The 17,056-nt window shown below is 34.4% G+C and overlaps 2 protein-coding genes across 2 annotated transcripts in view; one reads left to right on the top strand and one right to left on the bottom strand.

Moving 5' to 3' along the window:
- Positions 1–15,548, top strand: part of LOC129260659 (centriole and centriolar satellite protein OFD1-like) — a 56,982-nt gene extending 41,434 nt beyond the window's left edge. The window contains exons 20-24 of the mRNA XM_064114235.1: positions 628–996; positions 4,644–5,011; positions 5,724–5,954; positions 12,809–12,894; positions 13,315–15,548. Of these exons, the coding sequence (XP_063970305.1) occupies positions 628–996; positions 4,644–5,011; positions 5,724–5,954; positions 12,809–12,894; positions 13,315–13,363 (1,103 nt within the window). The 3' untranslated portion in view covers positions 13,364–15,548. The remainder of the gene's footprint in view (positions 1–627; positions 997–4,643; positions 5,012–5,723; positions 5,955–12,808; positions 12,895–13,314) is intronic.
- On the bottom strand, positions 7,325–9,994 carry LOC129260900 (protein slit-like). The gene has a single exon (XM_054898899.2). The coding sequence runs from the start codon at positions 9,992–9,994 to the stop codon at positions 7,325–7,327; it is 2,670 nt and encodes an 889-aa protein (XP_054754874.2).
- Positions 15,549–17,056: the final 1,508 nt, after the last annotated feature.

Here is a 17,056-nt window from a genome sequence, read left to right as displayed (position 1 = left end):
GTCCTAAATTGAGATTAGATTCAATCTATTTGGGTATTTAAAAACTAGTGAAAATTAATTACTTGTTATGTTGTTGCATAATGCTCACAGCATTCAGTTTAGAATGCAAAGTAATCACAATAACAGTTGTTTTATTTGTAAAAACCTCCATCATCTTTGACCTCATGATTCCCAAATTAAATTGAATCATTGTCCCTCCTAAGTGCGTACATGAACCAAATTTAAAGATGATCCCTCATATGGTTCTTCAAAGACAGAGATCACAGAAATTGAGAATGGAGTTCTTGAATTGTTTACTGTTAGAACATCATTTATACATAACCCCTTTTAATAAATGCAATACTGAAAAGAAGGAATACAAATTAGATTACCGGTAAGTTGATATAATTAAATTACAAGAGCAAAAGAAGAGCAGAAACATATTTTGGAGTAATAGATAACAAATAAACAAATATAAATATAGTAAGCAAAACATTATTGTTACATTATGATAACATTCATCCAGGTCACCGGCTAATTCACACAATTGCATCTGAAATTATTGTCTGCTTAAGATGTAAATATAAAATTTAAAATATACATAATCATTATAATTATCAATTTTCTTATTAATTTTTGAATTTCCAGATATGCAAATGTCAAGAATTCCTGATCAAACTTTACATCAACCACCAGATGGCAGCAGACAGGATTATAGAGAATCCGCTCACAGCTCTCATCATTCCAACCATCCCAGAACACACTCTGGTCCACACAAGTCTAAATCTAAAAAGGATAGATCGAGCGACGATAGAACAAGACTTCCATCTAGCACTGGAAATACGGAGATAGGTCAAGCTCTTGGTCGGACTGATAGAAGGATGTCTGAGAAGCGGACTCGGTCATCATCCTCATCCTCCTCCTCATCATCGATGTCATTGAAGTTGAAGACTTCAGATCTTGGAGGTCCTGATCTGAAAGATGATTCCATGTGGATGTCACCAAGGGCTACCACAGGTTAGTTCATTGCTTTATGGGGCTTCTTTTTGTAAGTTGTAATTGTCAGAGATGCGACTCGCTATAAATGTCAGAAATTAAGGAATTTTTCATGTAATGTAGTTTTAAGGAAGCAAAAAATGCATTCAAATTCTTTTTAACTGTTTTTATTATGTAATCTACAAAGACTATATCTTCTGACCCTATTTAGGGCATTGCAACCTATTCATGCCCTAGTTAACCCTAATTCTCCCGGGGGGGGGGCCATAATGCCCCCCCCCCCTCGACAATTTTCGCGATTCATCTGCAGCGCAAAATTTTTTGACCTCGCCGCTCACTGACTTTTTACTTTCAAGTCTCGCGCAAATTTGTGACGCCCGGGTACGCGGTTACGACATTACGCAACATTATGTAAGTGCATGTCAGACCCAAAATTGCTCATAAACGTGATTTCATGTACAAATCCAATGAAATTGTGTATTTAGCCAAAATTCATAAAACTATCATTATTTCTACTTTTACTGATTAAACTTAATTAACTTTGCCTTGTTTATGATCAGAATTAAGTCTGGAACGATTTCCATCGAAAAAACAATAAAAAACAAAAAGTAAAAAAACAAAGAAATACATAAGAAATTTAAAAAACAATAAAATACATAAGAAATCGGTCTTGGTACCAGAATTGTTTTCATTCGCAATTGTTAGGAATGATATAAAGAATATTTTCACCAAAAAATAGCCTTTTAGGAGCTTTATTTAGTGAATCAGAGCAAAAAGTATGATTTCATGAATAAATTAGCATAACTAATTCATATAAAATAAAAATATATGAATTCAGTGAAATTTACCAATGCAACTGCGTAGATTACATCATTCTCTACCATCATGCAAATTTTTGTTGTGATCGCGCGCAATCCACGGCTGAGATCTTAAGGGGGGGCCATAATGCCCCCCCCGGGAATGACAAGAATAAAAATACCCCGGGAGAATTAGGGTTAAAAAGCAAATATTTTTAATGACTTTTACAAACATTTATACGATCCTTTTGATTAGTCATTGAAATGTAATTCTAAACCCATAAACCCATAATGATGTACTTCAGTTCAAGTGTTTTTGTTTGTGTCAAATGAACAATTAAAGAATACAATATAAAAACAATAGTACCTAAAAAATTGAAGTAAATTGGCAATAAAACTTAGATACATGTGCAGAATCAATAGTTTAATTACACATGATGTTGAAAACATTGATGCCACATTGATAATATTTGCAAAACCATCTCTCGTAATATAGGCATCATAAATAGGTTAAAAACATTTATTTCTGTTACCTCTCTACTAACTCTATATTCTTCTCTCATATTACCATATCTCAACTATGGAATCCTGGTTTGGGGTAATACACACCAAAATTTACTAAACAGAATATTACTACTACAAAAGAAAGTCCTTCGTATTATTTCATTTTCACATCCCCGTTCTCACACTGATCCGCTATTTCTCGAATATAATTTGTTTAAAATCCAAGACTTGTACTTATTCCAACTAGGACAGTTTATGTACAACTATATTCCACGATATGTATCTTCAAAATAATAGTTATCAAAATATCCCACCAGACATGGTGATCACTTTCATCTGCCAATGCTAAGAACTATTTTTGCTCAAAGTACTTTCATTTTTACAGCCCCCAAATCTTGGAACTCTCTCCACAAAGATATTCAACAGGCCCCCTCCATCAACTCCTTCAAGAGAAAATTTAAAGTATTTTTGTTACTATCTTACAAACGAAGTTGATTTGTTTGTAGGTCCTGAATATCTCATAGGACAAGTCTTGTATCTCACACTGAATTTTCCTCATCAACCCCAAATCTGTGCTTTCATGACCATGTATGCAGCGCTCTCGTTGATCCATGTTAGTACGAACTTTGTTCTCTCTCTCTCTTTCTCCCCACTCTGGTTGCCCCCCCCCCCCTCTCTCTCTCTCTCTCTCTCTCTCCCTATGTGTGTCTGTCTGTTCATCTATCTCTGTCTGTCTGGATCCCTCCCAGTCAAACACACTCTCTCTCCCTCTCTATCGGTCAGCCTATTTCTTCACTCTCTCCTCCATCCTCTATTAAGTCTCTGTATTTTTTTTTCTGTTTCGTGTGTGTGTGTCTTTGATAATGCATGTTGTCCCCGTACTTCTGTCACCTTATTTTCATTTTTTGCTATCATTTTTTTTTTTCTTTAAAATATTTTTCCTATTTATCACATTTTACTTTCCCATTTTATAATATTGTATATTTGTACATTTTGTGCAATCGAATGAATTTCCACATTTCATTAACTGTTATTACTTAGCCTTTTCTCAATTACTAAATATAAATTATTTCTTCAACTCGCTATAGGGGATCCACGCTCTACAAGCAATGCTTTTTAATGGGTCCCCTTATTTCCATGTACGCTTAATACTATTTTATACAAGCTTTTATTATATAATTATGCTGAGGTAAAATTGATCTTGTACTCATACTTTGATTTGTATCTGTATTTGATTTATATTTGTCATGGAAATGAAAATAAACTTCTTGAATCTTGAATCTTGAAAACATGAGAAATGAGACACTAAAAAAAAGAAGCTGAGCTTGTAGAAATTTTAGTGCCTCTGAGATTAAATACTGTACAGTGTCTAATTCATATAGTCAAAATAAGATTGTATATTTATAATTATTGACCATCACACATTGCCTTAAAGACAAGTCCTCCCCAACAAAAAGTTGATTTGAATAATAAGAGAAAAATCCAACAAGCAAAACACTGAAAATTTCATCAAAATCGGATGTAAAATAAGAAAGTAATGACATTTTAAAGTTTCGCTTAATTTCATAAAACAGTTATATGCACTTCCTGGCTGGTATGCAAATGAGGAAACTATGACGTCATCCACTCACTATTTCTTTTGTATTTTATTATATGAAATATGAAATATTCTCATTTTCTCCTCATTGTCAAGTGATACAACGATTAATTCCTCCCTGAACATGTGGAATTAGCATTGTTTAATACTATATGGTTCAGTCAAGTTGGTCCTTATTATCAAATCTATAAAAAATGAAATATTGTATAATTCAAACAATAAAAAACAAAAGAAATAGTGAGTGATGGACATCATCGACTGACTCACCTTATAATGTGCATATCACTGTTTTGTGAAAAATAAGCAAAACTTTAAAATGTCATGACTTTCTTATTTTACATCCGATTTTGATGAAATTTTCAGCACTATGCTAGTTTGATTTTTCTCTATTTATTCAAGTCAGCAATTTCCTGGGGTGGACTTGACCTTTAAAAAAAAGAAAGAAAAACATGACTTTGAAAAGTAACTTGTTATTCAGAAATAAAACTTTATTTATCCTTTCTTTCCTTTGGCTATGAACGTCAGCCATTTTACATTTTAAAAAAATCAGGAATTTCTGTCTGGCTTTGAATAGCACCTCTAAATCATAAAAAAATTATAATTTTCAAACACTGTTTCACGCAGAGGGTATCATGTGTATTTTTGTTTTAATCACCTTTCATGGATAATTTGAAAAATACAACTTTATCTATCTGCAAATTGTAATCTACTTACCTAAAAAGATAATCAATTATCATTAAAAATTGATTATTTTATCATTTCTTATTTAGGTGCAGTAAAAGAAGGAAACCTGCCCCATCTCAGTGACCATTCCATGCCCCAGGCCTTAAGTGATGATGAACAGAAGAGAGAAGAAGAAAGAAAACGAAGGGAAGAGGAAGAAGGAAAGAGGGTTGAAATGGAGAGAATTAGAAAGGAAGAGGAGGTGAAGAGACAACATGAGGAAGAAAAGATGAGAGAGGAGACCAGGAAAGCTGAGGTTGATGAAGATGAGAGGAGGAGAAGGATTGAGGAAGAAGAAGAGGAGCAGAGAGCCTGGGAAGAAAAGAGAAGAAAGAAGGATGAGGAGAGGAGACGAAAGGAGCAAGAAGCAAGGGAGAGGGAGCAGAAGATGCTCATGGAGCTTCAAAAACAAGAGGTAATTTATTCATCTTGTGGACTTTGATCAGGTATGAATTCAAAATCATAACTAGCCAAATGATCCATTTGGAACTCAACTGCATGATTTTAGAGGTCGATGTCAGTATATCTTATTTTAACGTGGGAAAAAATATTTTGGGGCTTGGGGGCAATTTAGCCCTGGAAAATCCCCATTCACTTACATGTTAAGGCTTATCCAATGTTGCAGATGTAGGCAATAGGTTGTGAAATGCAGCCCCTGATAATGAAAGATTAAGTTTTTGCCTGATATTGACCTTCCATTTATTGTTTCCTTAGGTACCTCATACATTGCCCTGCATAGGTTTTTAATGATGATCTCGTGAACTTTCACATCAAATCTTGCTGTACTTTACTCAAGACATTTATTTTTTGTTTCACATAGTTTTCATACATTCCAAGTAAAATGTGGGATGTATGCAGTGGGATGGATTAATATGGATTTGAAGAACTAAGATTATTCATAATTCACAATCAATGTCCATCACAACGTAGGGTGAGAATTTATGCAATTTACTTAGCATTTGGTCCACCATGTCACATGACTGGACTACCACTCGGTTTTGCAGGCAAGCTTTAATGACTGGTTTTAACACAGTTGTAAAGGAAAGGCAATATCTTCTAATGTATTGGGTCATACCTAAATTTGGAATATCATGAATAGTTCCCGGTCTTACTTCTTGACTTTGCAGTCAGCAGGTGCAAGCAATGGTGTTCCAGAGCCAAAGCAAGATAATTCAGCTGGTCTGAATGACACTTATGAGTTGGGAGACAGTGGAAAGAAGGAAGAACAAGAAGAGAAGAAAGAGAAAGAGGAGGAGGATGGTGTAAAGATTGACCCAGTAATGCAACGCTACATGATGATGGTGCAACAACGCAAGCAACAGCAGGATGCAACTCCAGCAACACAGGAGCCAACAGTGGTAGGAAAATTCTGTCTTTTTCTTAATTTTTATTGCTTCAACAAAACAAACTATAATTTGTACAATATTAATCATATACATCAAGATCAATCAAAATTCTACAAAATGAAGATTCTGTAATCCAAAAGATACCTCAACAGAAACTAAAAAGCAAGACTCTTTCTTATACAACTTTCTTCTTGCCCTTTTTTAACGGAATAGAATTTTCAACACTTTTAATAAATTTCAACTTTCAAATTTCAATATTTGATGATTTGTGGCACCGTGTATTTTGAAATTTGACCAAGTATTTACAACCAACCAAAATTATTAACATGTGGTATAAACAAAAGTAAAAGTATCAAAGTTTGTGAATCAGTTGAATGAAAAGGGCACAATACTGGATTCTTTACAACTATCTTGAACTTAAACCATGTTAAGGTGGTAAAATAAAAACAAATAATCAAATATTAAGTCTATTAGTTTTTTAAAGATGATTATAACATAATTCTCTATTCTTTGAAACTTGGATAATTCATTATTTTATTTCCACTCCATTTATTTATGTATTTCAATCAATTATCAGTAAAAAAAAAAAAGATACATACAAAGTAAAGTAATAAAAAAATAAAGGAGACAGCAAGAAAAGCAAAAGAGCTTTATACACCTTGCAACAATCAAAAGGCTGTATAATGAATAGAATGAATAAGATATCAATCTAGAACAATATAATTACAATGTAATAATAGTATGTTCACAGTATTAATAACAATTATGTCATATGGTCTGGTATAGTTTAATCCTGTCAGTCTTGGGGTTACAATCTGTGATGTGAAAAGCTAATTCTGTGACGTTTGATGACTTTTTTTTAGTCTTTCGCTAATTTTGAGACCTTATTCACCACATATGTGTATAACAAGCATCACAGCGAGCATTTCATGAGACAATACAGTGCCAAACATGGCTCATTTTGTTTGGGGTCAAATGAAAATTATATTAATAAAATGGTGATCAAGTTTATTCTAATGGGATTGACTAAGGTATTTAGGGTAAAGTTTTGTTCTTGAATGGTTTGTAATGATTATCATTGAAAAGCAATACAAAGATTAAAAAGTTGACATATTTAGAATAAGATATAACACAGAAATAAATATTGACGTCGACTAAGCTCAGTAGGGGGGACAGTGCCATGATGGCTCCCTCCCCATATCCTCTATACTTTGAAAATAGCCATATAGAGTTAAGAAAAGCGGGTCTTCAGCATCAGCAAGCGACATTTAAGATTCATTTCAAAATAATGGAATGGTGTACATGTTTTAAGATGAATGGGTAAATTATTGCACCTGCTGTTGGGGCAAAATCTATTCCTCACCTACAGACTTTCAAATGGATTAAACAGGTATAACACTATTGATAGCCTTGTTAGATCTTATGCTCTTCTCAAATTTAGCCCAGAAGAGTTCCTGACCATCCTCATCATCCGTCCAGAGCATGTAAGGTTTGTTCTTACTGAGGAACAACCTGATTAGGTATGGAAGGTCATCATCCCGGATATCCTCAAGGAAAATTAGAATGACCATATCCAATTTGGTATCATTGATTTGCTCCAGGGCGATACGCACCTTGGTCAAGAACCAAGCATCATTTATACAATTATAACTAATCAAAAGGACTGTCTTGAAGCTGTTATCAACAACATAGTGAAGTGCGTTAAGGTAGAACATACCAATGTTAAGGTCATTGTCACCGAAGGCCACTTTCTGAAGATGTGGAAACCTTTCCTGCAGAACTGGCTTCATGATGCGGTCAACCCATTCCTGGTCTTCTTCGTTATACATAATGTTTAGCTGGTTTTCATATTCCTGTTCATCAAATTCATGGTTGATTTCCTTGTAGCCAAAGATAGCCAGCTTTAAGAGGAATAACTTGTAGTTTAGCCACCATCGTTGCTTGTAAGCCACCCAGCCAATCACCAATACCAGTAGACCAGAAAGAGTTACACTTGTGATCATCACAATGTCAATTCCACAATATTTGTCTGGGTTAAACATTAGTATTGGGGAATTCACCTCTGCTTCTAGGGATGTTAGTGAGCAGAGAGTTTGATTTGGACGCAAGAGTTCAACATTGTCCGAACGTAGCCATTTTACAAACCAACTCAGGCGGCATGTACAGGAGAATGGGTTCCCGGCAGCATGTATTCTTAGTGTCCTATTCGTTGGAAATGACGTCATTGGCTCTATTATGGCAATTCTGTTTTCTTGGATGAACAGACTGTGCAAAGAGGTGGTTTCCTTGAACAGTATTCTTGGAATAGACTCAAGTTTATTATTACCTAAGAACAGAACAGCAAGATGGTGTTGCCTTTGAAGCAGGGACTCAGGTACCTTCATGATAGCATTGTCACGTAGGTCCAATGTTCTAAGGGCAGTGAGGTTATCAAAGACACCAAAGCTCAGAACCGTTATAGTACTCTGTGACAGGGAAAGAATCTTGAGATTTGTCAAAGGGTTGAATGTACCTGGTGCTAACATATCAAGCTTATTTTTTCTAAGATCCAGGGTCTCCAAAGAGGATAGTCCCCAAAAGAGGGTTCTGTTTACTTCAGCATGGTATATATCTGCACTTCTCAGGCTATTGTCACGCATGGTTAACCTTTTGAGCGATGAAGTATTTGTAAATTGACTAAGGCTAAACAACCTTAATGGAGCAGATGATAAGTCTAAAACTAGTAGATGTGCCAGGTAGCGGAAAGCGTAATTGATATCTTGGTGATTCTCATTGGTGAGATAGAGTTCTTGGAGGTGTCTCAAGTTGATAAAGGAATGTGGCGAGTACTGGTTAGTGATGCCATTGTTAGACATGTTCAGAATCTTAAGATTTGTGAAACTCCACATTAAGAACCTCCTTATCCCTTTGAATTTGTTAAAAGACAGGTCTATATATTCTACTGAAGGAATTGTCACATTGCTCCTTTCAATATCTTTTATACTATTATGTGCCAAATTGAGGTGAGTCAGTGAGGATAGGCCTGATACCAATTCAAATGATACACTTGTGATCTGATTATTATTGAGCTTAAGCTTTGATAACATTTCCATGCAAGAGAATGTATTCCAGCTTAGAGTTGTCAGGTGATTGTAAGACATATCCAGATTAATTAACTTATCTAATCCACAGAATGATTTATTTGATAATTTAGAAACTTGGCTATAGTGGAGCAAAACAGTTTCTGTCTGACTGAAACCCCAAAATGCAAAGTCTGGTATATATCTTATTCTGTTGCTATTTAAAATTAGTTCAGATATTTTACCATAATTTTCCAGAGAGACATTTGATTTATTCCATGGAATTATATGCTCTATATTGCATCCACTTACATCTAGATATGTGATATTAGTTCTCCCTAACACCATGGAGGGGGTAAAGTTTTTAAAGTTGTTTGCTGACAGCGACAACCACCTCACTGAATGCAAATAGGAGAAAATGTTGAATTGAAGGCTATGTAAGGCATTACCTCTTAGATCTAGTACTTCCAGTGAGCAGTTCTGTAGCGGTTCAAAGTTACCTGAATCAATCAAAGAGATTTTATTCCCACCTAACCCAAGTTTTGTTATGCTTTTAGACTCAGGTAGTGCATTATGGGGAAAATAAATCAATCTGTTTCTGCTAAGAATGAGTCTAGAGAGGAAATGATTTGCTTTGAACAATCCTGATGGAAGAGAAACCAGTCTGTTGCCTGTTAGACTTAAGTTCCTGAGGTGGCTCAGGGGCTTAAAAGCACCATGCTCTATCTTTGAGAGAACATTGCGTTCAAGTCCCAAGGAAGCAATGCTAGGAAGATATAAAAAAGAATTGTTGAATAAGGTTGATATCATATTGAAGGAGAGATCGAATATTACTGTGTTGCTTGGAAGTTTCTGAGGAACAGAGTTGAGATGTAGGTGAGTGCAGATTGCTTTTGTTCCAAGGCTTGTGTTCTTGAGGATGCATCCTCTGGTTGACTCAATGCTGGCACTTCCTGATGCATTGACAGGCCACACAGCCAGAAGCATGTACATGGCAAAGAGCAGTATCCACAGACAGGCGGAAGCCCTTTTGGTAGTATCAACAGCCCTCATGATTGTGATCTTGAAGATGTCACAACTAAACAAAACTGCCTGTTTTTAAAGGATGAACAAATCTGTTGGTAAGGAATGTTGGCCTTCAGATAGTTGGGGAGGAAGGTTGTCACAAGTAAAATATCAGGATTTCCTCTTTGTTTCAGAATGGCCAAATATATTTCTGCAATGACCACCTGCAGTTAGTTTGTTGAGAATTGTCTTTCAAAATTTAGTAATTACTGAACAAGCAAAAGGTTCTGTTCTTTTAAGAATGATCTCAAGTGTGTGCAGTGGTTACATTGAGGGTTATCTGTAAGAACAAGGGTTCACCACATCGCTTTCCAATGGTTAAAGATGAATTCATGGACATGTCAGTACTGTAGTTTTAACAAATTTGTGCCAGTACTTAACTGCAGAAGCAATATGCCCTTTTCAATCTAAAATGGCTGCAAGATTACCATAAATCTTAGCTTATCCATCAACTTTCTCAGGTTGAAGGTTGTCAAAATTGATGTTTTGTTGAGCACTGAATAATCCGAATCATCATCATTGTCATTGTCAAAAAATGCAGCCACAGAACTGATACATTGTGATTTTGTGTAGATGCAACTTAAATCTTAATTGCAAGCAGTCTCCTATGCATCCAAGCATATTAGCAGTAAAGTGGCCAAAGTCATACATGTACATGTAGTATTCTGCTAATGAAGTTATTGATTTTAATATAATGATAGCAGACTGAATGAAAAAATTCCCAAGTTTGTGGAGCTGGTATGCAAGTGAACTTCACTATAGCATGTTTATATACCAGAGTGTAAAAAATAAGAATAATGCCTGGAGTAAGGATTAATTGCTCTCATATGTATTCAAAGATGCAACCTAATCATGCCATATATAAAAATCTAATCATTTTCGATGACTTTTAACAACTTTTCTTCTATTGAATTCAGATCCTTTTGATTATTCATTAAAGAACTGGAGGGGTGATTCTAAACCGATAATTACATGTATTTGCTTGTGTTAAGAAAAACAATATTTTTCCTTATTTTCCGTCAACATGCCATGATATCTAGCCTGATCATAAACTTGTAATTGCCAGGCTCCATTAAAAGGATATGAAGGTTTCACTTCCTTAATACAGCAATATCTTGAGTAAATGACTCAGTAAAGGTTGAATGGACTTTTATTTCTTTAGGGTTTTTCTACTTCCCCATTTGTATTAATAAAAACTCAACCAGATTTAATTTTCAGATATGTTTAAGATGAGGATATGATGAGCTGATGAAAAGATCAATTATTTTTGTCTCACCTGCATAGCAGAGTGAGACTATAGGCGCCGCTTTTCCGGCGGCGGCGGCATCAACACCAAATCTTAACCTAAGGTTAAGTTTTTGAAATGACAGCATAACTTAGAAAGTATATGGACCTAGTTCATGAAACTTGGCCATAAGGTTAATCAAGTATTACTAAATACCCTGCCCGAGTTTCATGTCACATGACCAAGGTCAAAGGTCATTTAGGGTCAATGAACTTAGACCATGTTGGGGGAATCAACATCAAAATCTTAACCTAAGGTTAAATTTTTGAAATGTCATCATAACTCAGAAAATATATGGACCTAGTTCATGAAACTTGGACATAAAGCCAATCAAGTATCACTGAATATCCTGCATGAGTTTCACGTCACATGACCAAGGTCAAAGGTCATTTAGGGTCAATGAACTTTGGCCGAATTAGGGGTATCTGTTGAATTACCATCATAACTTTGAAAGTTTATGGATCTGATTCATGAAACTTAGACATAATAGTAATCAAGTATTACTGAACATCCTGTGCAAGTTTCAGGTCACATGATCAAGGTCAAAGGTCATTTAGGGTCAATGAACTTTGCCCAAATTGGGGGTATTTGTTGAATTACCATCATAACTTTGAAAGCATGTTGGTCTAGTTCATAAAACTTGGACATAAGAGTAATCAAGTATCACTGAACATCCTGTGCGCATTTTAGGTCACATGACCAAGGTCAGAGGTCAATGAACTTTGGCCATAATGGGGGTATCTGTTGAATTACCATCATAACTTTAAAAGTTTATGGATCTGACTCGTGAAACTTGGACATAAGAGTAATCAAGTATCACTGAACATCCTGTGCGAGTTTCAGGTCACATGATCAAGGTCAAAGGTCATGTAAGGTCAATGAACTTTGGCCACGTTGGGGGTATTTGTTGAGTTACCATCATATCTCTGTAAGTGTATTGGTCTAGTTCATAAAACGTGGAAATAAGAGAAACCAAGTATCACTGAACATCTTGTGCAAGTTATAGTAGTTTTCAAAGTCAGCACTGCTGCTATATTGAAATGCGTGATGCAGGTGAGACCGCCAGAGGCATTCCACTTGTTACTCCTGTTGTACTCTATCAGAAAAAAAAGGAATTTTCAAATTATTTCATTGGACTTAAACTCTTATGTTTGATATATTGAATTCATGTTACAGAAATTAGAGCTTTGAAACCAGTAATTAGTCCTGGATTATGACATGGTGTATTCAAAGGATACATTAAGAAACTCATATTTGATATTTCAATGTCACAAAATCAACAACTCCGTTTGAATTACGTAATGCAGGAAAAATTGCCAGGGGTATTCCACTTGTCCATAACACTTCCCTCTTTCTCTCATGTTAAAATAAAATCTTTTTGATATCTTTGTTTGTTTTTTGTTTCTCCTTTATATATTTCTTTCATTCATGTTTTTTTTTTTTTTGTCTCATAACAGATACCAGATTCTCCATCAATCAGTCATAAATCAGATGGAAGTATATCAGGAGAAGAGATGGAAGGAGAGGTAGAAGACCCAGCAAGGTAAGAAATAGTCATCAACGTAACCTAGGTTTATCGTTGGTACATAAAAAAATATATATATAAAATAAAAAATGTGCATGTACAGTGTATATCAACTATTTGAATATGATGAATGCATTCCTCAAAATACCTCCAAATTATGAAAGCATGGATTTGAAGGACATCTTTGCTTATTTACTTAGTCATTATCTGTCATCTGTCATATTATACATCTTTCATCAATAAAAGTGAAATAATGAACTGCATTAATGATGTACAGCACTATTTTATAATTTTTGGGCCAAATTCATATCATTTTTCTCTGCTGCTAAAGTTCTTGTTTGTTAGGAGGGAAGGGCTACTTTCCCCTACTTTTGCTCTCTAAATGTCTTTTAAATAAAAAAAGTTATGTTATTATATTTTTGTTTCCTTCTTGCACAGTGTTGGCAAAGCTTCTGATAATGATGATGATCCTTTTGGAGACTGGTAACTATCACCTCTTCACTTTACCCAATGTGACATCTAGTTAAACATCCTGTAGAGTTTTTTATGTTTTGTTATGTATTTTAGAACTTTCTTTTTTTAATTGGATCAGTAATTGTGCTGAGATAAGCGGTAGCTTGAATCGGTGTTATATGGATAGCCAAAATTGACACAAATTGCAAAAGAATTTTTTTGTGTGTGGCCGTGGACCTTAACCATTATGTTTGTTATCTTCCTTCCAAGAAATTCAAGAAATAATTCCCAGAGGCACCTATTAATTAATTTTTGCATACAAAGTACAAGAAACTGTCTTTAAACGGTCATTAAGCACGATCTCGAGCAAAGTGAGTCTCATTAATTTAATCAACACATTAGAGTAGATAGATTTCTTGCATTGAGAAATCCTACACATGAAGCAAAGATTGAATCCCTCTTTGTGACTATGGATTTATATCTAAAGTGAAAATCCATCCTTATGTCAGGTTTTAAGAGACGCAGAAAAATTATATAAATGAGCTCCAATTAGGAAGAGGTATTTTCTTATAAAAAAGTATTAAGGTATTTTTTATTACTCAATGTGTATGTTTGTATTTCTTGCCAGTAAATACATGCTCCTGTATGTTACTAATTCTGTGAGAAAAGAAAACAATTTTTTTATCTGACTGACATTGAGTAATGACCAACTACATAATAGGTGAATATCCTGTATGATTACAATTTTTATGCATTATGGTGTTCATAAAATCTTTTTGTAAAGTTGCATACAGATTTATGAATGACAGGAAACATGCCCTTTGTGGCTAAGTCAGCTACAAAGGGATCTACCAGTCATGCGAAAAGTTGTGTGTACATGTAATATATAAACAGCTTTATGAAACACCCGCCAGTACACATTGATCACAAGAGTTTTATGCAACAGGCTCTTGATATCAGGGCCCGATCTTACAAAGAGTTGCGATTGATCCAATCAGTCCTAACTCTATGGAAATCCATCAGTGTCATAATTTTCTCTACAGGAAATTTGCACAATGTCCTTTGTAAACAAAGAGAAGCACAATTGATTTTCGATAAAACAATGAATGTATGAATATACATCATAGTTATAAAATATTTTGAACATGCATAATACATGTTGACGTTGCTGGCTGTCCATAGTTGTGATTGATTGGATCAATCGCAGCTCTTTGTAAAACAGGACCCAGGGGGGGTGTGTTGCACCCACAAATGTAATAACGCCCACAAATGTAATAACGCCCACAAATGTAATAACACTTTACCCACAAATGTAATAACGCCCACAAATGTAATAACACTTTACCCACAAATGTAATAATTTCACCCACAAATGTAATAATGCACTTTACCCACAAATGTAATAATTTTTGATCGCCCACAAATGTAATAATGACTTTACCCACAAATGTAATAAATTTGAAGGGATTTTTGGCGAATCCGTTCTAAACTAAAATCCTATAGTAATGCGTTCATATACCACAAAAGTGCAAAGTATTTTCACCAGACGTTAATTAAACATCATAGTCCAAGTCCAAAGTCTTTTTCCAGACCCGGTTGTTTCAAAATTATAATATACGTCCAAAGTCTTTTTTCCAGACCCGGTTAATTCAAAAATTATAATACAAGTCCAAAGTCTTTCTTTCAGACCCGGTTGTTTAAAAAATTATAATATAAGTCCAAAGTCTTTTTTCCAGACCCGGTTGATTCAAAAATTATAATGCAAGTCCAAAGTCTTTTTTTCAGACCGGGTTGTTTCAAAAATAATAATATACGTCCAAAGTCTTTTTTCCAGACCCGGTTGATTTAAAAATTATAATGCAAGTCCAAAGTCTTTTTTCCAGACCCGGTTAATTCAAAAATTATAATGCAAGTCCAAAGTCTTTTTCCAGACCCGCTTGTTAAAAAAATTATAATATAAGTCCAGTCTTTTTTCCAGACCCGGTTGTTTAAAAGATTATAATATAAGTCCAAAGTCTTTTTCCAGACCCGGTTATTTCACAAATTATAATATAAGCCCAGTCTTTTTTCCAGACCTGGTTGTTTAAAAAAATTTGATATGAGTCCAGTCTTTTTCCAGACCCGGTTATTTCAAAAATTATAATATAAGTCAAAACTAAGATACGATAATGATATTTCAGTGGAAAAAAAAAAGAAAATCGAGCTTAGTCTTTTCTCCAGACCCAGTTAATTAAAACTGGCGGAATTAATGTCTTTGTTGTTGTTTCAACTTATACGGCGTATATTGTGAATATATGCACTAAGAGTAAATTGAGAATCAAACGTAGTCTTTTCTCCAGACCCGGTTACTTAAAACTAAAAAATAAACCCTATAGCAATGCGTTCATATAGCACCAAAGTGCAAAGTCTTTTTTCCAGACCCGGATAATTAAACAATTACAATATAAGTCCAAAGTCTTTCCTCCAGACCCGGCTATTAAAAAATGAATTAAAAAACTTCAAATCTAAGACCAATTTTCCAAAGTTTCACCCAGTAACAAAAATATGTCTTTAACCCACACCCATTAAAAAAAAAATAATACTACGACCCCTACAAAACATTGTAATAATGCATGGGTAAAGCAAACATCCTTTCTCCAGACTTGGTTATTATTTGAAAAAATAAAGTAGTTTTTACAAATATTCTAAAACGAATACCCAATAATCTAATTACTGTGATATAACATGAAGACCGATTGTCGAAGATCGACTTTCCTCCAGACACAATTATTTCAAGAAATAAAAAATCAATAAAACCCAACCCCCAAAACGAATCTTAGAACCAACAATCCTCCAAATTAAGACCATGCATGTAGAAAAGCACATGTTTAGAGCGTTGTCTTTATTCCAGACCCAGTAATTTAAAAATGATTTAAACAATCTTAAAATAGAATAAGAATATGACTTTGTCATATTCTTATTCTTGTGGAATAACACGAGTATTATGCTTAGTCTTTCGTCTAGACCCGGTTATTTAAAAGATAATCAAATATTGAAAAAAAATCACAGCTAAGACCAATCTTCAAAATTAAACCAACTTAAAATGCTTGGGCTTAGAGTGTTGTCTTTACCCCCTCACCCAGTTCTCATTAAAATACAAATTAAGCAAAACATTAATCTTAAAACTTAGACCCCAGCATCTTCCAAACTATAAAACCCTTGTGATAACGCATACTTAGTTTGACCAGACCAGTTTATTATAAAAAAAACAGAAAAAAAAAAAAATTAACCCTCTTCCAGCCTAACATCCTATAATAAATGATGCAATTAAACATTCATTTTTTCTTCCAGGCAAAGAAATTTATAATAAAAAAAACAACATCAAAACTTAGAGCCCAGGGAGCATTTCATGAAATGAGTTGTCTGACGTTTTATCCGACACTGGTAGCACTGCTTCTTAGCCAATCAACATCAAGAACAGTTGTCAGATCTGACAACTTGTCGGACATAAATGTTGATGAAATACTCCCCCAATCATCTTATTCATGTTGAACAGGCACAAGAATATGATTGAGTCTTAGTCATGAGGATTTCATTTATCTTATTTTTTAAATGACAAGGTCTGGAATAAAGAAAACTCTCTAAACTTTTATTTATTGAAGGTTCTTAGTTTGAAGGATAGTTGGGCCTTAGATTCTGTTATTCTTTTCTAATGATTTTGATTATTTTGAAATAATTGGGTCTGGAG

This window comes from Lytechinus pictus, unplaced genomic scaffold (genome assembly GCF_037042905.1).
Source record: "Lytechinus pictus isolate F3 Inbred unplaced genomic scaffold, Lp3.0 scaffold_19, whole genome shotgun sequence".
In the NCBI taxonomy this organism is placed as follows: domain Eukaryota; kingdom Metazoa; phylum Echinodermata; class Echinoidea; order Temnopleuroida; family Toxopneustidae; genus Lytechinus; species Lytechinus pictus.
The sequence above is the reverse complement of the archived record's forward strand: the minus strand, read 5'-3'. Positions and strand labels throughout refer to the sequence as shown.